Source organism: Protopterus annectens, chromosome 15.part0 (assembly GCF_019279795.1).
Source record: "Protopterus annectens isolate FY-2018-M chromosome 15.part0, PAN1.0, whole genome shotgun sequence".
In the NCBI taxonomy this organism is placed as follows: Eukaryota; Metazoa; Chordata; order Ceratodontiformes; family Protopteridae; genus Protopterus; species Protopterus annectens.
This window is the reverse complement of record NC_056749.1, coordinates 131,474,162-131,499,105: the sequence shown is the minus strand read 5'-3', so window position 1 is coordinate 131,499,105 and position 24,944 is coordinate 131,474,162. Positions and strand designations below refer to the sequence as shown.

Below are 24,944 nucleotides of genomic sequence, written 5' to 3'. Positions count from 1 at the left end.
TTAAACAGGATGATATGCTGGAGTTTCTACAGATCACCACAGATAAAATCACATACCATATCCTGGCATGCAGGGGGCACAGGTTTTGTATGTGGTTAGATTTTGTCAGAGTTTGTCATTGTTTTTGCACACCCCTCACACTTCCTGCTAATTATATAAACCAAATCTGAGGTCACACATTAGTGGGAAAAGGGCATTTTTGTCAGTATTTTGTGTTTAGATGTTGTGCAGTTTAGCCATTGCTTAGTTTTGATATGGTTTGGATATTTTGCTGTATGACTCTAAAAACTAAACTTCACTGCACTGACCATGCATCCTTCATCCTAGCATCTAAACCATGGGACTCTATTCCACTATCAAATATAGACATCCAAATGTACTTGAACTTCAAGACAACAGCCCAAGGAACACTTCTTCACCCAAACAAATTGCAGCTGCACTCACTAAGGTCCTGTCACATGAACCCCGTAGCTCTCATACTCATTTATCTCTATCTCATCTTGTCATCCCCTTACTTACTGCCTCCCTCTACTCTTTGCATTTCTCTCACACTTCTCTCTTTTCTGTTTCTCTTCCATCTGCATACCCTCACCATTTCTCTGTCCTCTCTCCATGGTATCCTTTCTTGTAACTATTATCACTTGCCCCTTTTAATATCTTCATACCTCTCTATATAATGATATACTGCTACCCTGGAGCATAAGCCAACTCAGTCACTATAGCTACATATTATTTAAACAGCTCTGCTAAGCCTAATTCCATTTCCATCTGAGTTGCTGAAATTGTAAACTGCTTCTTGAAATAAATGTTTTAGCATATTCTTGCATCTGTAAATAAGTATATGTCTTATAGCATTTCCTTCTATCTGTAAATATGTTTTGTTCATTTCTTATGTAATCCTATGGCGTGGCCGAATGGTTAAGGTGTTTGCCTTACAAACACAAGGTGCAGGGTTTGAGTCTCACAAGGGATAATTGGCTAGGCTTAAAATGGCTCACAAGGGGAGTTAGCTTAGTATGAACCTATGAACCCAGGCTAAGCCTGGAAATAGTCCACTGAGATCAGTGAACTACCCCATAAATAAATAAATAAAAAGATATTTTGACTGTCAGTCATATGCTGCATTAGATCATGTGTAGTACTCCAGTGTGTGTGTGAGTGTGAGGTGAGAGAGTGCATATATATATATATATATATATATATATATATATATATATATATATATATATGGATTCACTTCATAATCTTGAAATACTGAAATCTCAAATTTCAGTTTTTCGAGACCATGAAATCGAATCCACACAACACAGAAACACCAAAACCATGAAATTCAAAACACCTAAAACACAGCACACACCAGACCACACATATACCATAACACCCACATCACAAGATAAACAAACAAAACAACACACATCTACAAACCTACACAGGGGGGCATCCCCCCTACTTATATATACTAACTCCAAGATCGCAAAAACAGTAAACAAAAGCAAACACACACACGCACGCACGCACACACACACACACACACACACACACACACACACACACACACATTCTACAGTCTCTCACAAACACATCACACATATCAGCACACTCACATATATTCAAACTCCCACACAAAACACTCACTTACCTGACATAACACCTAAATCCACACACCATCCATATACAATCCCGGACATTACATAGCGTAAAGCCATAACTGTGAATTTGAGATATTCAAATTCACAATTATGCACTTTCGCTATTTTCAAACTTTGACTTTATAGTCTCGAGATACTAAAATTTGACATTTCAGTATTTTGAGATTATAAAGTGTTTATATATATATATATATATATATATACACACACACACACACACACACACACACACACACACACACACACACACACACACACACAGACGTGTGTGTGTGTGTGTGTGTATAGCGTATCATTCTGTTATACGTTATATGATTCTATTATGAATGATCATAATGCCCAAATGGCAAAACAAAAATCATCATGAACATTTCAAACCTTCATAATATTAAAGCACCCTAACACCATAAGTGCAAAAGGCAGCAAAAGGAAAACAATTTCCTTCTGCATCACTTACACCAAAATCCTCCCAGAACACTAATAAAATGTAAAACAAAATAAAATTTGTAAAATGGTACATAAATGAATTTGCCTCTGTGAAACATGCCACACCTTAAAAACAAAACTAAAAACCTTGCTCTGTTAATGTATGTACTGTTGTAAAGACTGCTGCCTGAATATTTGGCTAAGCCACATGATGGAGTCGATGACACCCTATTTTGACAGCAGCTTGATGAAGCCATCCCCCCCAAAAAAAATCAAACAAGACTTCCAAGATGGATGCACAGTGAGCAACAGCTTATTTCTAGCTTTCCCGGGGGGTGCACTGCCTGGGTGTCAGGAATAGGGAAATGTGGAGGACTTAGAAGAAAGTTAGCTACAGGGGGTGAGGAGGAGACACTGACTGGGGTGGGTTCCGCAGCTGTTCGGAAAAAAGCAATGCAACCTTCAGACATGACTTCCAATAACCTAAAGGAAGATATAGGAAAACTGCATACAGACCCGGTTGGAATAGACGAAACAATGATGGAGTATATCAACACAGGTGGCAGGAGTCTGGAAACATTAGAGGAAGCTTTAAACAGATATTCAGATGAGATGATAATGCTGCAAAAATTAGAGGTCGAAATTAAGAAAAGGCTGGCTGAATATGAGACTGCTCAGGAAGAGATGTTTCAAAAACTAAAATAATTAGAGGACAGAGCATGCAGGGAAACCTGAGATTTTCAGCTATACCAGAAAAGCTGGAAGGAACAGAATACATTAATTTTATGAAAGCAGAAATAAGCAACTGGACTGGTATTCCACAGCAGGAGTTGTTAGTTGAAGGGGCACATTGTGTGTATGCTCCAAATGCGGCTATAAGAAAGCAACCTAGACTTTTAATAGTAAAGATGCAATCCTACCAGCAGAAGGAGTTGATTCTGACAAAACTGTAGCAGAAGGACAAAGTACTAAAAGTGGGAGACAGCAGAGTGTTTGTGGAGAATGATTACTCATTCTACACCAGACAGAAGAGGAACAAATGTATTCCACTATTCGGGGAATGTTGAGATGCAGGTGTGAGATTCAAACTGCTGTACACAATTGTCTTCAAGACATTCTTCCCTGGAGGTACAAAATCATTTTTTTGATGAAGTACATGCTAAGAAGGAAATACAAAAGTTTGTACAACAAAACGTAAGCTGTGAAACAGAAGGATATTCTGCTTCTTGTTATTCCTGTAATAAAGACCACAGGGGGGCTGTACCTGTGAAACCTTTTCAATTTTTTCAATGGAAAATGTTGGAGAGAAGGACGGGAGCATGAGAATTGACTAGAAAAATCAGGATTACAATGGAAATGAAGCAGAGACAGGATTTCATAGATGAGGAGTAATAAAACCAGTAACTTAATATGGGATTACAATGCAATAATTATATTTGTGAAATATGACAGAACAAGAAAGTTTGGAAAATGTGGACTTTTTCAGAATTTGCTGTTGTGGGGGACTCTAAAGCATATGGCCTACTTCATGTCATTAGTGTTCTGAAAAGTGCTTTGGAGAGGGGAAGAGGAGGGAGAAATTTAACTGTAAGTAAAGACTTTTTTCTTAAATAGTACCAATTTTGTGGCATGTAGTTTTTTTACATTCTATAAAGTAAAGTTATTTTCAGTTATTTGTAAATGTAATGGGGTTTGTAAACAGGTGCTGCTCTTTTTTTTCTTTTCTTTCTCCCTTCTTCTCTCTTTCTTCTTGTTCAGTTTTAAGAAATGTAGGCACTGCAATGTAAAAAACTGGTTAAAAAGCACGATAGAAGAAAAAATTAATTTGCTTTCTCCTCATTCTTGCATGGGGAATAACTGGATTACAGACATTAGACTGATTTAATAACAAGTTTTAAGAGAGAGCAAGTAAATGACTAAGAACACTGGGGGCTTTTTTCTAGCGAATGCAAGTATGCTCAGTGACAATTTTGCAACTGGTCTTCATGTCTCCATGGAGGCAATCAGATACAAAGAAACTGGTTACAGTCTGGTAGAGAGTGATTTGCTGGGGAAAAAAGAGAAATTGGCTAGGAGATAATGTTCTCTGAAAGCATTCATGGATTTTTCCAAGGTAGATAATGTTCTCTGAAAGCATTCAGGGCCTTTCCCAAGGTAGTTAATGCTCTTAGAAAACATTCAGGGGTTTTCCCAGCTGGGAGAGCTATAAAGCACTTACTAGGAGCACAGGCTGCACCATGCGTCTTAGCATGGATAACCTTTCTTTTAGGTTAACTCAAGTCTATGAGGGTGGCTGTCAGTTTGGGACTTTTCTTCCTATTAGGAGTGTAAAACTTCAATATTTGAATGTATTTGAAGGTGTACATAGTTTTATGTGTTAGTATTAAGTTAATAGGTTTTAGGGGGATATTTTTTTTCTTTTTTGAGGGCTTTCAATAAAATAAAATGTTTTATAAGATGTGACATAGGCATAAATGGATGTGACAAGAAACAACTGTATAAAAGTTCAACCTGCTAAACATTGTATGCATATAACACAAAAGCTGGAACTAGACATTTAACAAAAAAAGTGTTATATATAAAAGGTGAGAGTAACAACATGTTCATACAATGATGATTTATTTAATGTCTTTAAATATAAATGGCTTCACAGATAAATACAAACAAGAAAGAGTAGTGAAATATATTAAAAATGTAGAGTGCAAATACCTATGTTGCAGGATACACAATTAGAAAGAAATGAACATGTGAATTTGATAAAGAAAGGTGTTCAGGATGATTATTCAGTGGAAGACTAAGTTGGCTGTGCCTTTCTTGCACTTTTTACTGAATGGTTTGTCTGTGTGACCTTTCTACCCATTAATTTGGCCAGAAATGGACAGACAAAATGAAAGAATGTAGAGTATGATGACAATTGTTGAAATGTATTCAAAGGTGGCTGCATAAACAAAATAACAACAAAGAAAATGGTCTTTTCAAAATTGAAGACCACCAAAAACTCTTCCATCATGGAAATTCTAGCGCAGATCAACAACTGCTGATGGGGTGCAGGTACAATACTTCCATTATGGTACTTCATATAAGAAGCCACAGGTGACACTGAAGCTTCTTAACTGAATGAATGAAATACCGAAATTACTGTGTCAGTAACTTAAGCAGTATAATTTCTTTGCTACATTTCTAATTCACTAGGCTACTAAATGTATTAATTTAAGAAGGTCTAAGATCATCCACAGCTTTTTAAATGAATGCTAGTAATGCACTCATACCCTAATGGCGGTTTCAAATTATGTCCCCTGGCAAGTTGCAGTTGCAGCTTCCCCCCTACACCTCTGGTTAGATAACCCTGTCAAAGGAGGGAGAAATTCCAAGTGAAGCCCCACAGGCATCAGTCCTGAGCCCACTGCTCCATATATCAGCCATTACGAAGGACTTTAGTGACAGTATCAGCCTATCTGTGGCTGACAGTAAGAGAGAAGGGACACTGGTGAACGGGAAGTAGGACTTCACTTAAGAAAACTGACAGACTGGTCTATGAAGTGGCACTGAATGTTTAATGTCAGAACGTGCAAAGTAGTTCATGTGGGGACCAATATTCCCAAAGTGGAATACCATCTAGGACCTTAAGAGACACAGATCAGAAAACAAAGGTCTTGGTGCTGCAGCTTAGAAGTGAACAAGTAGGTAAAAAACTGAACTGGAAAAGCTGTAGTACAGGCCGGTAAGATTCTGAGCTTATCATTTTGAGAACAGAGTCAAGGAACTGAGAGATTATATTACCCCAAGTATAGCTACCTGGTCAGGCTTCAGCTGGAGTCCTGTGATCATTTCTTTTACACACAAATGTACAATGATGCCAAGCTACCAGAGCAATAAAGATAATGCTAGAGAAGAGTTATGAAAAGATATTATGGGAGGTATATCTATATGCAACTGAGAATAGGTGACCAAAAGTATGCATGATATGGGTGCACAAAACACTTATGGGGATATTTTGATGGTATAAAGCTCAAGAAGAAAGACAGGAGAGAGGATAGTGCATAGGTATGTAATCAAGGAGACAATGGAGGAGCTTAGTGCAATTTCCAACACTCTACAGAGCACTGTCTGGATGAGTGACACAAAGTCACACGGTAGGCTAATGAAGGCACGGTAGGCTAATGAAGGCTGAGTGACTACAGGAAACAACTTTTTAATAGATTATAGCTTTAATCCTGTATTCTAACTGCCAGGCTAACACTGCGGAGCCACAGGCCTGAAACTCACATACCTGTCATTGGTAACCTAGTGCACAACCACTACACCATGGCAGTATGTGCATACCTACCAGATACAAAGTTCTACCTACTGTTCAGAAAGTACTTAATCATAGAAAGACAGGAAAATGAATGGAAAAGGTTACCAGAATAGGTAGTGGCTATAAGACTGCAGCGTTCTTCAAAAATGCCTGTGTTGGGTGGTGGACTAAGTGAAGGGGAAATAAGGACAGGAAGCTAAAAAATACTAGCTAAATAAATTTGGCAGAATAGACAGACAACTTGTCTTTTTCTGTTATTGCAGCTGTGTAGCAGTCTCAGTAGATCAACAGGTAGCACAGTCGCCTTTGCTGCTGGAAGATCAGAAGCCTGTGGGTTTTATTTTCACACCAGGTAGAGGGATACATTTTTAAATACTGATACTGCAGGATAGAACTGAGGACGGGGAGTTTGCACTCCTTAAGTAGGCCATCCTTTAGATGAGATATTAAACTGATGGCAGGTGGATATAAAAGATCCCAGAGCATCTAGTGAAAAAGAGTTAAGGACACTTCCAGGTGCCCTGCCCAAATTTCCCCTATTCAGTATGAATGTCATCTCAGTTATCCTGTGAAAAAAGGCCATTAACCTAGTGGGACTAACCCACTTCAACAAAGCATAAATAAATGAAATAAATGTACACTAAAGCTGGAGATTATGAAAAATGTTAATTTTCTGTTACAATGAACACAGGAAGGGTTCACATTTATAATACATGAAGGACTAATATGATAGCTCTGCCATTACACAACCTCGTGATAACTCAGTGGGGAGCTTTATATAAGTACAAGAGGTACAGGTCAGCATTCTTTTTGTCATATTCACTAAGCACTGAAACATGCAAGCATGGAGACAAACCCCAGGCAAAATGTTGTGTGCATTTATTGGTTATAAACAGGGGATTTAACTTCATCGTAACTCTCGTAAACCCTTAGGATGATAGATGGTTTTGCCAGTCTCATCTTAGACATTCACAAAGGTGGCAGTGCCCCATTTCAGCTCTATCATAACATTAATCTCCTCAATGACAGAGACCTACATACGGAGATGTTATACCAGTGCAGGTCTGGAGGTTGATTACTCTATTTTAAAAACAAATACACTGCAAATATACTTTATGGGTGACTAAGCAATTAATAAGGGGATACTGGTAAATCAAAACCCTCTGCAGTTAGCTGTAAATTGCAAGGTCTGTTATTTGATGGCTGTGATTCTAGACTTGAAGGCAAAACTGAAGCTTTAATCAACAGCATGGAAAGAGCCAACAGGAATCTCTTGTAATAAACAATTACCTAGACACTGCACTTCACATTTCAATCAGAAATTGAAGACTTCTTCAGCAAATGTATTGAAAATTTTGTAGATATCCTTAGAAAAAGTACAGTAAACTAAGGCATGCAGGCAAAGAGCTAACAATATCTTAATTTAGCTACTTAATTTTATATAATACTTATTGAAATAACTACAGCATAATACTATAATACATTTTTTCATATTTTCTTTATTTAGGGTACACAACTCTTTTAGGACTTTACTTCTTTAGTGAAACTCTTCTTTTTAACATCTTTATTGAATTATCACTTAAGACATAAGCAAACATGCATTTATATAAAAGAAAACAAACCATGTTATCATCGTTTTATCTGCAGACATTATGCATCACATATATTGTTTATATAGTTATCATCAATTCAACATTACATAAACTAATCAATTCCTACCTTCCCTTAAATCTCATTCATCCTCCAAAACATTATTCTGCATGTGTTGTTCCCACAATTTCCATTTTATTCAGATCCCACTTCCAACTCTTATAGCTCTGTTACAATATTCAGTACTTCAAATACAGTTGTTTAAATTTTGATTTCCATTTAACTGCATTTTTGGCAGCCACCAGAATTAAACTTAAGGCTTTACTATGTCTGGGCAATTGAAATTCTGTATCTCAGCTCAAAAAATAATTTCCTTAGTTACACCCATTTGTTCACCCAATATCTCTGACAGAGTACTCTTAAAGTCTGTCAAGTCATTACATTCCCAAAACAAATGCTTCTGTTTACATCTTTCTTCCCTATCACACCTCCAACAGTTGCCATCTACCTGAGAAAAAATTCTTTGGAGTCTGTTTGGGGTGTGAAAATACCTATGCAAACACTTCCAAGCAAAAGTCCTAAATCTTCTAGACTTTGTTGCACATTTAGGAGCCATAAATATGCCCTCCCATTGTCTCATTGTGAATTGCTTATCCAGTCTCTCTTCCCAATATTTTTAACCTCCTTTAATTGATTCCTATAGTTTTTGATCAGTATTGTGTATGCCCTACTAATTACCCATTTTTAACAGCAGCTGCTGTCCTAGATTCAATTAAAAACTCTACTAGAGAAGGTCTTTCACTTAAGATTCCCCTATCCCCTTCTCTTTGCCTATACTCTGATATCAATCCCTGATAGGTCTCTAGGCTTCAGTTCAAATGTCTTCTTGGCATCTTCCCTTTCTATTACCTTTCACTCTCTAGTTATTTGCTCCCAATGCCTTGGTTCCTTTGCCAGTTTCCTTTGAACCCCACTCTTGCCTATTCTCTGCACCCCTAATTGCAGTCATCCCTATTAGCAGAATGACCATTCACCATTCTTGTGTTAGCTTAATTCTTAGAATGCTTTCTGCTATATTATGAATACAATATTCTCTATGGCTGTTGTTATTCTCCTTAAGGATCTGCAACCAAAAGCCCACTCTCTCCTTATTTCTTGAATCCCCTCCTCCTGATTCATCATCATCATTCCTTTCCACTTTGAATTATAGCTTTCTGCTTCTGTTATGTATATGCACCTTAACTACATAACTCTAAAATAACTTTTTAAATCAGGCAATCCTAAACCACCTTATTCTATTGAAAGGATCATCCTAGTCCACTTCACCCTTACCCTTTTCCCCTCCTAGATAAAATCCTTCAATTCTTTATTAACTACTGCCCACAACTTCTTTTTGGTTGATAAAAAGTATGCCTGGCCTGAATATAAACCTAAAGGGACTAAAAACATTTCACTGCTTGTATTTTGCTATTCCTAGCCAAAATCAAGAGTTTTCAATTTCTCACTTTTTATACTGAAGAAATATGCACAGACTGGGATAAATATGCCATTGGAAAAGCAAAATCCAAATGTAAAACAAAACGACCAACTTTTTTATTTGTTTGGTAATAAAACAAGTTTTTTATCTTTAGCTAGTGTGTTATTCCGTTTTGGTCATTTTGTTTTACATTTGGATTTTTCTCAGTTTTTATATTGTCTTTTGTTTTGCAACTTCATACATATCCTTAGCTGCCATAAAAGAATCCTTTTTAATTCTAAATACTTCCTTTTATCCTGTCCCCATAAATATGGGTATTGCTGAAGCAATTCAAGTCAGGGTTCACAATTTACAGCTATACCTTTTATTTTGTTTTAATAACTTTTATATCCCAAAAAGACTTGAAACAGTCTCAAAATGTTCCACAACACTGAGATTTCTTTTTCTGGTTTTTGTCAGGTAAAAATAATATTGTCTGCAGATAAAGTAAATTTTTCTTGATTCCCATACCAATTATATCCTTGCATTTCTGAGTCCCTTATTTTCTTTGCCAATGGCTCTAAATATAACACAAATAACAAAGGGGAAAGAGGACACCTCTGCCTAGTTCCTATGTTCAGACACGACTTATCATAGAGGAACCTGCCCACTTTAATTTTCACCTGTGATCCTTCACATATCCTCCTAATCAACCTTATTATTGCATCAAGGAATGCAAATACTTCCATTGTCCTAATCATATTTAATCTCAGCTGACTTGGTGGAATGCTTTCTCTGTATCAAGAAAAAATAATGGAATTTTCTTATATTCTGCTTCCCTCTGGATCATCTCTGTTCTATTAATGTTGGCTTCCCCTCCACAAAACCACACCGATCCATATCTATCAATTTTGGCAACACCTTTGTTATGCTTTTAGCTATTATGGACATCACCACTTTATAATCATGGTTTAAAATTGAAATGGGCCTAAATGATGCTGGGTCTGATGGCTCTTTACCATCTATAGATATTATAGTCATCACATCTTTCTTCCAGGATGTTGGAGTTTCCCCTCCTTTTAAAATACTGTTAGACAAAAGATTCCAGATCTTTATCACTTTCTTTCCTCCTAACTTCCAAACATCCATACTAATACCATCTATTCCTGGAGACTTTTCTGCAAATTGATTATATGTCACCATTTTTATCTCATCATCTCATCTTCTACTATCTTAACTGTTAACTGTTAAGCTTCATCTACCTTTCACCTTGGTGTATTTAATTCTTCCATAAATATTTTCATTTGAGCTCCTTTTTGATTTCCACATTTCTCTTCTTTATACAATTTTTCATAAAATTTCCAAAATATCTCCAATACATCTATTGGATCTTTGGTTATTTTACTTGTTATAGGCTCCCAAAGTTTGGCAACAACCCTTTTTACTTTCTGTTGCCTAAGTTGTGGTGCTTAAAGTTTGTGCTCTGGAGTTATTATCAAAAAAATGGTTGCTTAACAGCAAGCTTTCTAAACTCATGCGTATTACTCAGATATGGCATATTTTCTCTTTAGTACTTGCAGTTACAACTCCCCTTATTCTGTGAAATTATACTTATTCTGCAATACTTTAACCTTTGTCAGCACCTGTAAATAATTCTTGTTATTTCATAACCATATCTCTTTTTCTTTTATTTCTATCTTTAAACTCCACTTTCATTTTATCCCACTCACTAGCTATAACTTTGAAGAAATTTCTATCTTCCCTAATAACTCTCAAAAAATTTCCACTAACCATTCCTTAAATTCCAAATATATGGGCACGCAGAGCGTATAATAACTACTACAAGAATTTTATTGATTCACAACTCACAAAGCTTTCAGGAATAACCTTTCCTCAGTGTGTACTCTGGTTAATTTAATTCTCTGAAGACGGTTAACCTCAGTGCTGGTCCATTGTTGATAATCCTCCTCTCTCTTACCAGTAGGCCCTTACTTAACACAAATCCACCATTATTATCTTCCCTCCTCCCCTCTTCTATCACTAATGGTGCTCCTCCAGCAATTAGTATAAGTACTCCCCTTTTCCTTTGTCCTCAATATTCTGCTGACTATCCATCCTGACATTCTTTCATTATAAAATTAACATGCTCACTTCTTTCCAAATGTGCCTCCTGTTGCATTACTATTTGCAGTCTGCATTTCTTAATATAATTCAAAAATCTTACCTTTTTGTCTACACATGTGAGGTCATTCATACTCCTAACTAATATGGATAGTGTAGCCATTATAATAGGTACTTATTATATCCACTAATTACATATCTGCTTTTTAAATGTCTAGTTCCAGTTTTTGTGTTACATGCACCCACTAATGTTTGGCAAGTTGATCCTTTATACAATTGTTTCTTATCATCTCCATTTGAACCTATGTCACATTTACAACACTTTTTGTTTTAATGAAAACCCCAAAAAACACAAACTAGCAAACCCCCCAGAATACCACCATAACTTACTAACTTAAAACAAACACATAAAACTATGTACAACTTCAAATAATGCAGTTTAACCTTAATGATAGGAACAATTGCCCCAAATTGACAGTTGCAGCAACAGGCATTATGTAACCTAAAATTAAGGTTATTCATGATAAAGCAGATGTTACAGATCAGTGCACCTATTTACACTAATTGCTAACTGTTTTTGTCTTGGTATTCCCCTCCCAGAAGTGAAAAACAGCTTTTATGCTTTCAGAAAACATTAACATTTAGCCTTAAGAAAATGTGCACTGGCTATCTTTAAGTAAAACTAAAGTATACACTGTACAAGTAAATACACTGAGGTATTAAGGCAATCAGAAAACTTATATCTCTCTTATTCACTTCCAATAATTTCAAACTTTATTTTTTACTAAGCCATTGCCCTGGTACTTTTTAATTTTACATTTGTCACAGCAAACAATGTCCAGAACTCGAGATTTATTGCCTGGAACTGTAGTCAACTTGTTTCCATGGAAACATAAGAGCAGAATGTACAGCTTCCCCGAGATACAGACCTCTCAATTCATACTGAGCGTTTATTTGCTAACTCTACATATATTATAATCAGTACACTTTTGTATCCCATCCTTATCCCAGCATACCAAGATTACAGCACATTAACTTGAACATGTTTTTGTCTAGCCTTTCTTCTCTTTTTACATTGTAATGCCTACATTTCTTAAAAGTAAAGAGGAAAAAAGTACTTGTTTACTGTCTTTATCAAACATAACAATCACTGAAAATGATTTACTATATAACATGCAATTTATATCATACAATGTTTTATACAAATACCGTTAAGAACAAAAATTGTTTTACTTACAGTTACTCTTTTTTTCTCTTTTAGTATCATTCTATACATTAATGACATGATGTTGAAGTATGTCTTTTAGTTCCCTGGCGTGTTTACCAAAGTAAATAAAAATCCTATGTTTCTCAGCCACTTTTTCTTGTAAAGCCATACTTCACAACTATGATTGATCCTTTATAGTCTCACATTTATTCACTTATGCTGTTGTAGACAGCTTTGCTGGTCTTCTTTCTGTTTGTCTCCATTTCCGACCCACAGACTTTGGTTCAAGTCCAACATCCTACCATTTTTTTAGTCAAGTCTGTGCTTTTTTTTGTCTCTCAAGCATTTTCCCCTTGAACACTGGAAATCATTTTTCAATGGTAAAGTCTCTTTATGGGCTTTATTATTAAAGAATGAGAAGCAGAGTACCCTTTTGTAGTTGGTTCACTTTTTGATATATAGCTTTTGGACTTCTGGATCAAGCAATGACTTTGATCCTCCAGGAAAAAAATATTCTGAAGACAGCTGGAAACAGCAGCTTGAATCTCACAGTTGCCTCAGCATTCCCATGATTGCTGTGAGAAATTTGCTTCTGTTCTGCCTGGATGTACAGTTAATCATTTTTGACAAATACTCTGTCTTCAATTTTTAATAATTTGCCCTTCTGCCTCAATTTTGCCAGGATCAACACTTTCTGCTGGTATGACTGCATAGTCGCCATCCATATCAGATGACACAGTGGTGCAGGTATAATGTTGTCGCCTCACAGCAAGAGGTTCTCTGGTTCGATTCTCGGCTGGGGTGCCTTCTGTGCGGAGTCTGCATATCCTCTTTGCATTTGTGTGAGTTTCCTCCAGGTGCTCCGGTTTCCTCCCAATGTACAAAGACATATGTCTGGAGTGTTTTGCCCCCGGCCTCCACTGAAAATTGGCTTTGTTCCAAGATGGACTTTCTCAGTAAACAAATGTTAATTAATAAATATTTACCAATGCAGGTCTTGGCTGCTTTCTAATGGCCTGGTTTGGCCCATACACATGATATGACCTTTCAGTTTACAAATCCTGCTATGGAATACCAGTCTATTTGCTTATTCTTGCTTTCATAAAATAAATACACTCCTTTCCTTCCAGTTTTGCTGGTACAGCAGAAAATCTCAGGTTTTCTCTCCATGCTCTGTTCTCTAACTCTGCCATTTTTGGAAACGGCTCTTCTTGAGCAGTATCATACTCAGTCAGTCTTTTCTTCATTTCATCCTCTGACTTTTGTATTTTTATCAATTCATACGAATAGCTGTTTAAAGCTTCTTCCATTTTCCACCCTTTTATTAATTGAGTTGATATAGTCCTTCAATGTTTCATTTAGTTTAAGTAGCTATGAGCACATTTGATTTATTGTTTACTCTACATTACTGGTGGCCATCTCTTGTACCAAAGCTGAAGCTTGAATTACATTTTGCTGAACAGGTGCAGGGTTCGCCCTAGTCAGTGTTTTGTCTTCATATTTTCTAACTGACTTTCCTTTCTAAGTTTTTCATTACTGGCATCAAGGCAGTGTACTTATTATCCAGTAACTTAATTTAGCTAAAACTGTCAAAATTACTAGTCCTTATCTACTCATTTTCTTTTTTCACACTGGGAGAGCTGAACTGAAGCTGTTGATCAGTGTGCAGCCATCTTGGAAATTATCAAAACTCTTCTTGTCTCAAAAACTAACACTTATTTTCATACTTATAAAACAGTTTTTTTTTTAGAAATGTATACCTACTATAAAATTCAAAACATGTACTTTTCTGTATGATGAATATTATGGTAAAATCTGCACATTTGTTTCTCATTATCAGTACAGCTTAAGTACTAAATTCATTTATATGTGGCCCTTTTCTCTACATATTGAAACACTTTCAAATCATTCTCTTTATTCTGTCATTACTGTACCACTAGAACTGTAAAAATGTTGTGTGTTTGGACTAAGTGATCTTTTGCCTACATGTATATGTCATGTGCAGCTATGTAAAATGCAATATGACTGTCTTTTGTCTACATGTATTTTTTGTGGAGCTTTTCTCCCTGTGCCTTCAATGAAAGGGGGGTTGCTAGTCATCCCAGTTGGACTATCCAGGTAAATGATACACAAATAAATAAAATAAAAATGTAAATACTATCACAGTGTTGATCTGTTCACTGATGAGTCCAGTTTGAGAGTCATATTGTTAAATAAGTGCCCTAATGCACAGTGCCGGAACGTCTTCCACTTACCTTCTTCAGCCTCATCACTTCCAAAGTGCTGCCTGTAGCAAAGCCGTATCTCTGTATTGTAGCATTTGTAGATTGTAACAAGTAACATAAGGAGAAGAAAGATAGCTCCAAGTCCCCCTGCAAGTTCCACCTTGTGCAGCAAATCTAAAAATAAGTGTGTACAACAAGCCATTAAGCAAACATGTTTAAAACAAAGAAAATCAGCTTTTTTGTAGTACAAGTGGCATAGTTATTTATTTGATATTAGCTGTCGGCATGGGCTTATCCACAATAAATCATTTTTAGGTACATTATGAGTAACAATGACAAAAGGACAACATAAATCAAATGTAATTCTATTAGAGATCAAATTAATAAGCTAATCAGTAGCTGTTTCTCATTGTGCTGAAATATAGGTTTTACTATGATTAATCACGTCATTTAGTGAAGTCATGACTAATCTAAACCAAAACATCTAAATTCTTTGGAGCAGGGTCATGTTCTCTAAACTGCAATACACCTGAGGTCACAAAACAAATAAAAAAATATATATATATATATTTTTTTTTTTGCAGAGGGCAGGCCCAAAACCCTTTTCTCTAAATACCCTTACTCTGAGTTCATACAAACCTGATTAACAGAGGAGTATCTAGAAACAAAATGTGAGACGCTCACATAGTGTTTGACCCAGTTAACCAATGCCCACATGAAACGAACTAGTCCACTTGTACATAGGCAGCAGCATAGAAGTTCTTTAATAAACAAGAATGTATGAACAAAATAGGATAAGCGCTTTCATACCTTCTAATCTATTGGGACTTCATCAGAACCATAATTAAATTAATCAGCCAACTTAAATAATTAAAAAAAAGCATCATGTGACATATTTTATTTGGTTCATAGGAGTAGCTAGGCTACTTAGAACCCAGGGTAAGCCCCTCATTTACCCCAACCCTGCCTACAGAGCAAAAAAAAAAGTTTTTGAATGGGGTGGTAATAAATACCTTAATAACATTTCACAAGGACATAAAAGACCAAGACAGTCAAAAGCATGCCCAAACAGGAAGGTTTATTGAAAGTGTAACACATTTTCATAGTTAATCAAGTAACTGTCATGTGACACATAACTAAACACAACACAGCTTTGGCAATTTCAAGAAATCACAAAGTTATTAAAAATAAAGCAGAATTCAGGTCATTCCTCATCTCTTTGCCAGTACAGTCCAAATGCCAACGGCAGCATAACAAATTTTACTATTAAGAGTTTAGCTATGAACTGCAACACAGAAAAATATAAACTAACTGCAGCTGTGGCACAGACAGAAAAATCATGACCCAAGGGATAAGCTGCTAAAATATACACTCTGACCCATTATCATTATATATATTTGTATAATGCAGAAAAAGTTTAGTGCACATTGCCTCACTATTTGTAGCTGAAGTTTGCATCATACTGATATCTCCTTGGGGTCTATAGTATAACACCGAAGAGGTGTTTAAGCGAATGCCTCTTCGTCGACACGTAAAGACCGATCACACTAAAGCGCGAATGGTCAAAACAGTGAATTCCTTCCCTGGGAAAGAATTTTTTGCTCAAACACACACACACACACACACACACACACACACACACACACACACACACACACACACACACACACACACAACTATGTGGGGGGGGCTCTTTCAATGACCCCTCCTAACTAAATATACCAACTCCGAAATCGCACTACAGTAGAGAAAAGGGCAACACTGTGTAGTTGGCCAACTACACCTTTGCCCTGGTAAAGTATTCACTGAATTGCTTAAATGCATTTCAATGAATACGTGTCGCTCATTTGGTGTTCGATATTAAAACGTTTCAACGTTATAATATAGACCCATCTCCTTGTAACACAATGTTTTACCAGTCAGGGTTAGTTCAGTGAACACTGGATATTTAATAATATAATAATAATAATAATAAATAAATAAAGATACATGCAAATTGTAAGCACGTAAGAAACAGAAGAAATAAAAAATTATTGGAAAAAACAGAAAAAAATTGTCCCTTGGATTAAATTCTGACAGTATGAGTCATACTGTGTTTATCTCATATGCCCAAGGCACAGGGTTTGATTGATTATGGGAAATTTGACTAGGCTTAAAATGGCCCACAAGGGCAGATAGCCTAGTAATAACCTATGAACTCACAAAACACACACACACACACACACACACACACACACACATGCACGACTCTTGTTATTGCACAAAATAAACTAAGATAGGTATACATCCAATCTGCATGCTAGTCATTAATAAAGGAATGGTCTGAGCTAATCATAAGTAAAGGAAGTGTCTGAGCTAAAAGTAGCTTAATTTAAATTATAACACACATTTATAAAATCCTAGTAATAATCCTAAATATCAAATACAAGAACTATTTGTATACTGCATTACATATACCTATCCAATTTTATGATACTCTTTAGCTGCTTAAACATCAAAGAATGGAGATATGTTTCCAAAGCCCTACACAAATTTCTGGCTCAGACAAACAGTATAATACTTTGGGAAGCACAATTTGTTATTCTGCAAACCTGCAGTAATCATAATTATTTCAAGGTACTCTAATGGAGACCTCAAAAAGCCTATTAAGAACACAGGAAACATTATGCAGTGAGGCCTCATTTTTGAGTGATTTTTCTCCTTAGTTCACCCTGACAACAGAGTATTAAGCAACATGTGCCAAGTACTTAGCCCTGGCCCCTGATCATACCTCTCAACTGTCCAGATTTTTGCAGAATGTCCAGATTTTTACCTCATAACATTTTTGGTTTTCTGGCAAATCAGTGATAACTGAACTCATTAAATAATGACATACATTTGTGTGTTTCAGATTTCATTTCCTTCAGAAAATGCATACTAACACAAATCTATTATTTTAGCAACTTTCTAAGTTTTAACTTTAGATTATCAATATTTAAAACCTATCCCTAATTTGCACCTTTGACCCCACTACTTTAGACTTTGTCCAGATTTCTTGTGCTAAGAGGTTGAGAGGTACATGAACCTGCTTTCATGAGTGACAGACACAGATGCATTTGTTACTATTTTCAACGAACAAGAAGACACTAGTAATATAAATTTAGTGTGTGCGAGTAGCTCACCCCAACATTGGGGGTGCAGGGGAGCCTATTCCCCTTGCAAAAACACTTACATTTCGGTAAGCCTGTTCATCAGGGGGTTTAATTTAATTTGAAGGATTTACTATATCCTTGTTTTAAAAATACAGAAGAATATATATATATATATATATATATATATATATATATATAAAATTATGCTTGGCTCTGTTGCATTGCTTGCTTTCTTCTTTTAAATGTCATGGCAATCCTGTCACTAGTTTGTCCATGTATGGACAAACACTAAATGACACAAAAATGAAACTTTTCCCCAAAGATGCCTTCAGCAGTTTGTCCACATATGCATAAGCATGAAAATGAAACACTTCTCCAACCACCCCTTCAGTAGTTTGTCCATATATGCACAAGCACTAAAATGAAACATTTCTCCCAAAGACCCCTTTGGAAGTCTGTCCAAGTTTGCAAAAGCGCATAAATGAAACATTTCCCCCAATAACTTTTCAGCAGTCTGTCCAAGTATGTACAATCACCAAAATAGGGTTGCCACCTTCCTTCGTGGCTAAAACCGGAGTAAAGCCACGCCCCTAGCATCACCCATAACCCCGCCCACCCCACACATCTCCCGCCCACATTCCACCCATTTTGTGACATCACGATGACATCACTCAGTGAGAACGCCCTCTTTTTCATTCCTGCTGCCTGCTTTTGACTGATTTACTATGCTTTTCTGTAAAAAAAGCATAGTAAATCAGTCGATTTACAAACTCCGATAGTCTGTTTCCTTTTTGAAACAGAATACCAGAGTTTGTACAGTGTTTTCCGGACTACCGGAGAATCAGTCTGATTTCCGGATAGTCTGGAAAAAAAACGGAGGGGTGGCAAGCCTACACCAAAATTAAACATTTCCCCCAGCAACAGCTAATCACATGGTTTGGAGAACTGTTGTTACATATTTTAATGACTGGGCTGGTGAGATGCAAATAGAAGACATTTAGGAAAGGATGTTTGTATTGTCTGTAAAGATCACTCAACCTGCATGACGATGCCCCTGACAACTTTTGAATTCTGGATACAAGTATTCGGCAATCTCAGGATTCAGAGTGTTCTGAAGGAAGTAATAGAAGAAAGAAGGGAAGAAGTTCACAACAAATTACAAGGAAGGAAAAGAAATGGACAAATGACTGTAAGGTAAAGAGAATGCATACTTAACAGGACAAAGCTTTGTTATGTAACACCTAACATACAGAGAATGATAACACTTTTCTATCAGAAAACCTTCAGTCTACAGATAAAAGGCAGTATGTTTCCAAAAGAGAAGGTAGAAAAAAAGAGGTAAGGGGCTGGTGAAAAGGAAGAAATCATTACTGAATGTGGAATGATTGAAGAACATTACGGTAAGAAAAAAAAGGAGAAAAATAGACGTTGACAACATGGCTCAAGCTGTGGATGTACAAAGCTAAATGGACGAGAATTGTATGCTTACAAATGTAATACACAATGAAAACAGCGGGATTAATAAGACTAATGGTGATGAAGATCATTCCTTTGTAACAACTGAGAGAGCACATATTACTGAATTAGAAGATGACGATTCTTCAGATATGGTCAGAAAATATATTCGTGTAATTGCAGATTCAATTATTAGAGGAACCGATACATCTGCAGAGAAGATAATGAACATCAAATCGTGTTATGCTTGTCAGGAGCAAAAACAGAGGATGTGAGACAGCCTTGGAATGCCTTAAGGTAAGGATTTGTTTTTACACGTCAGTACAAATTATCTCAGCCACAAGGACTCTTTCATGGTGTTAGGGAACTTACAACCCTATATATAGTATAGCTTGTACTTGTGCTAGGATGTATTTGTCACAAATTACATCTAGAAATGAGAGTCAGGTCACTGTGAATGAAAAGATTTTTTGGGCAAATTCCTGAAAGAAAAAATGTCCCATTTTAAAAAATGGAAATGTGTAGAGCATTTGAGTCTAATTTGGGGCACATATATGTTCAGAGAGGATGGTGTGCACTCATCAAGACAGGGAAAATAATTTTTGCAGCAGATATTTTTCAATATTTGACAATCACAGTGAATAAAAATTCTCTCTTCCTTTGCTTAAGGACTCGCTTGCCCAAAAAAAAACAATGTAAATCCAAGAAAAGTCAAGTCCAAACAGGCTGTGCAAACTTTTATTCCATAAAAACAAGTAAAATGGTGATAAAATTGTGGGCACTTCCGGGATAACTCTTCATCAGACAGTGAAACAGCATTCATGAAGTCTATTTAAATACATTTAAAAACACAACCAGCAATCATCTCACTGCCCTCCTTTTCCTAAGGGCTGGTCTTAAAGGTATACATGTATCAACCCTGGTGGATGATTTGCTGCTAGTTCTATAATCCAGTGTAATTCATTACACTCAGTGACATTCACTATGCCTTCCCCCCCTTACTCATAGAAGTAACCTGTATAACCATAAATTTAAGGTGTTTGTTGGATTCTTAGAAGTATGCACATACACAGCATTACGTTCATCTTTCTGTCTAATACTGTACAAGTGATGTTGTATTCTAATTTTCAGTTTACAGTTGGTTTCCCTACATAGTAATTGGGGCATGATTGACACATCGCTGACTGTACCACATTTTCCATGTGGCAGTCTGCATATAGTTTAAATATATATTCATTTTTATTTATGGGGTGAACAAAGCTATTCTTATCACTAAACATGAAGCAAGTCTTACAGTGCAAACAAAGAAAAGTACCTGTTCTATCTGATGTTAACCTAGTTTTATTTCTCATTCCTGGTTCTTTACACAACATGTCTTTCAAGTTATTGTTGCATCTAAAACCAAAGCTTGGTTCTTTATCCACTATATTTTTGAGTCTATCCTCACTTAACAGGATTTTCCAGTTTTGTTTAATTATTTCGCAGACCCCATTGATATTGTTGCTATATTGTAGCATAAGCCTATATTTATTACTTTTTTGTATCATTGTGTTGTTCTCATGGCTTTGTGTCTCACTGGCTTTGAACCATGGTTTAGGCTTTTCCTTTCTATCCTCTTCACTAGTTCTAAAGCTTCTTGCATCAAGTTATTTGTATAACCCCACCATGTGGTTCTGTAAACTCTCCAGCTCTTTTTCAAAGTTGGCTTCTTCTGTGCATAATCTCGATGTGCGTAAAACCTGTCCCACTACTATGTTTTTAAAAGTATGTCTAGGGTGCATACTTAAAACTTCTAGATAATGATTGCTCCAGCAATTTTTCTTATACAAAGAGGTTGACATACCAGTCCTTACATCTTTGGTTATTCTTACATCCAAAAAATCTATGGATTTGAAATTACTTTTTACTGTAAACCATAAAAAATCAGTGGTTGTTTCCAAATGCTTAACAAACCTTGTCAGTTCAAACTCACTATGTTGCCACAAAATATAAACATCATCCACAAATCGAACATAATGCAGTTGATATTCACTCCACCATTGATCATTAATACATACATTAATTTCTTCCCAATACGCCAACACTAGGTTGGCATATGAGTTTGCACAGGGTGTGCCCATATCCACACCCTGTTTTTGCTATAGTATGTATCATTACACATAAATACACTATTTTCAAGTATGAGCTGTAGAACTTCCAGAATTAACTGGTTTGTTCTCCCATCAAACACTTTCTTTATATTTAGTACTTCCCTAATCACATTTAGGCCATAGTTATTACTAATAACAGTAAAGAGGTTGGTCACATCAAGAGTAACCATTAATACATTGGTCAATGTTTTATTTTTCACAACCTCCGATAACATACTCAAAAAGTATCTTGTGTCTTTTAATATTCGTGTGTAACACTGCATCACTATTTTCAGTTTAGTGTCCACCCATATGGTTATCCACCCCCTATCTGAGACTATCGGCCTCATGGGTGATGGTACATTTTTGTGGATTTTTGGAAGCGCTTTAGGTATTGGTGTCACAGGATGCTCTATATGAAAAAAGTCTAACAAATCTTGTTCCAATAACCCCTGTCCCTTAAGTTCTTCAAGTTTTGCTCTCACTTTACAAATTAAATTTCTCAGCATTATAGGACAAACATTTAAATAGGTTTGTGCATCTTTAAGTAAATCATTCAGTGCTGAGGTATATGCTGCAGTATTCAAAACAACAACACCCCCACCCTGGTCCACTGACTTAATTATAATACATTCATCTTCAATCAGAGAATTTAATGCTTCCTTTTCAGAAGCATTCAAGTTATCATATTTGCTATAACTTTTATCAAAATCATTTTTAATTTCAAATTCGCATGTCCTTAAAAAAGTTTGTATTGTGGGATGTATTATTGGTACAAACGTGCTTGGATGTTTTAACATTGTTCCTACATTCATATTATTACCATACACTTCCCTCAGTGCTATACTGCCCCCAAACATATGCAAATCTAAAATAACATCACTTACTTTCGAGCCTCTGCTCGGTATAAAAGTCAGTCCTTTCCCCAAAACTTGTAGCTGTTCTGGGGTTAAAACCACATTAGATAAATTAAATACATTATAGTCACCAGCAACAATCAGTCCACTATTTTCCGTCACTTCACTTTCCCCTGTTGGGAGTGGTCTCTCTGGTGTTCGCTCTTCTTGCGCACTGGTGCCGGGAAAGTGGGAAAATTCAAACCCTTTCCCATTTCTATCAAGTTAAAGCAATAAGTGAGAAGGTCACTAAAAAAACAATCAAGAAAAACAAAATGAAAACTCCAGCAAAGCTAGAACTTCCACTGAGTGATCTCCCAAACCTCTTGTATCAGAGGCACATGGGATATATGCAAATGATCCTTATGAACATCAGGTGTTTCAGCTAATTGGCAATTCTGAATGCCCATGACTTGTTTCATCATTTTAATGGACAATTTAAGGCCAGTAAAGCCAAACCCCCACTAGCTGTGGATATGCATATTTCAGCCTTGTTATGACCTCGTCAACACAGCACAAGCAGAGTGTTGGACTAAGCTAGATGTGTCCAACCTGCGGCCCGTGGGCCGCAGGCAGCCCTCAGAGCTCCTCCATGTGGCCCTCTACCTCTAACTCCAACATCGATGTACGCATGTCCCAAAACACTTTTTTGTTGTGTTTTTCATGCCCGTGACCTGTAACTCTAACATCGGTGCACAGATGCGCCAAAGCAGCCTTCTAGTTTTGATTTTTTTTTTTGCGGCAAAGAAGGGTCTGTGTGTTCGTGCCAAAGAATCAGTGTGTGTGTGAGTTCTTGCTGAAGAGGGACTCGTGTATGGATTTGTCGCCACTGCCTTTGAAAGAGGCAGCACTTAACCTGTGTTAATAGGTAAGTATGGAATGAATGAGTGAGTGACTGCATGCGTGAAAGCAGAATGTTTGTGTGTGAAAGTAGAAGAAGACTGTGTGTGTGTGTGTGTGTGTGTGTGTGTGTGTTTATGTGTGCATGACAGAGAGAGACACATGCACAAAGAGGCTAACGACGATCAGTCTACCTACTGAACACAAGTTAGCTCACAAATATATCGTACATTGAAAGTGCACTTTCATTAAATTGCAGCTTTCTTGACAGGGAGAGTGTTGTATTGAATATGAAATCATACCTCTCAACTGTATGGATTTTCGAAGAATGTCTGAATTTTTGCCTCCTCCTCTTCCAATTAGTGTCTTTTGCTTAGGAAGTAAAAGTAGTCATCCAAGGTAATGCAGTTCCAGGGAGTAAGAATGAGACAGCAGCCTAGGGTTAATGGGTCAGTAGTGGATTTTCGCGCCCGTGACCTGTAACTCTAACATCGGTGTGCATATAGTTTTTTTTTTTTTGACAAACAAAAAAGCACCCAGCACTATTTTATCACTGGGGAGTTTTAAGCAGTGGTAGATTGGACAACAGTAAGCATATCTTTGGTGGCTCATCAATACTGGCAAATCAGGTGGGCACAATGTCATTTTTTTAAATGTTGGGGGTTTTGGTGTGTGTGTTTGTGTTGGGAGTGCTGCAACAGCAGATGATTATTAAAGAAAGAGACTTGCAGACTGTGGAGAATATGTTTCTTTGTTTCAAAACCTGATACTTGGGTACTATGCATGCCAAAAGTAGATTTTTTTAAGACATAGCATCTTGCCATTTACAGTGGATGGATATTTACATTTAATGGACAATGTTAGAAGTATGAGTGTGGTCCTGTAGGGATCTGGAGGATGCAAAGTCTACCACTGCCAATGCCTTGTAAAGTGACCTGGAAATGGATATTGGGATGTTACTGAAAAAATACAGCAAGTGGGCTTTGAAATATAATTTAATTAAACAAAGTGTGCTTGCAATTTACAGGCCATAATTTAATTTATTTCAGGTAGTCCAGATCCTGGTAGATTGTATACCATTAGACTTAATTAGGGAGAGCTGTCATTCTGGGGAAATAAGCAGCCCTAGTTTCAGTGAAAGCTCTGTGGTTGTTTGCAGGTAGTAAGTTGCAGAATGTGGATGCAATGTGTTTTATTATTTTTAATGGATTTGTCATTTCAAAGCATGGTTTTCTTTGTCGCAAAAGAAGGCAGGATTGAATGAGACATATAATGCTTAACTGACAATGATAGGATAGAAATATTATACGTGATGTATAATGTTTGCAGCTACAGCTGTTTCAATGGTGTCTGTGATGCATAACTATTTTTGGGCCTGTGTCACACTTTTATTTTTCACTTTGTCCAGATTTCTTGCTCTAAGGTTGAGAGGTATGGTTCCATGCTAAATTAGAAGGTTGTATTTAGCTTGGAAGACTTTTTTAGCATAATTATGAGAAACAGAGCTTTTTTTAATATCTCT

At 36.5% G+C, this 24,944-nt stretch overlaps 1 protein-coding gene across 1 annotated transcript in view; it reads right to left on the bottom strand.

The window, feature by feature from the left end:
• LOC122789801 (X-linked interleukin-1 receptor accessory protein-like 2) overlaps window positions 1–24,944 on the bottom strand; it is a 1,631,279-nt gene that overhangs the window by 267,565 nt on the left and 1,338,770 nt on the right. Inside the window, exon 5 of the mRNA XM_044057243.1 lies at window positions 15,002–15,145. Coding sequence (XP_043913178.1) covers window positions 15,002–15,145 — 144 coding nt within the window. The remainder of the gene's footprint in view (window positions 1–15,001; window positions 15,146–24,944) is intronic.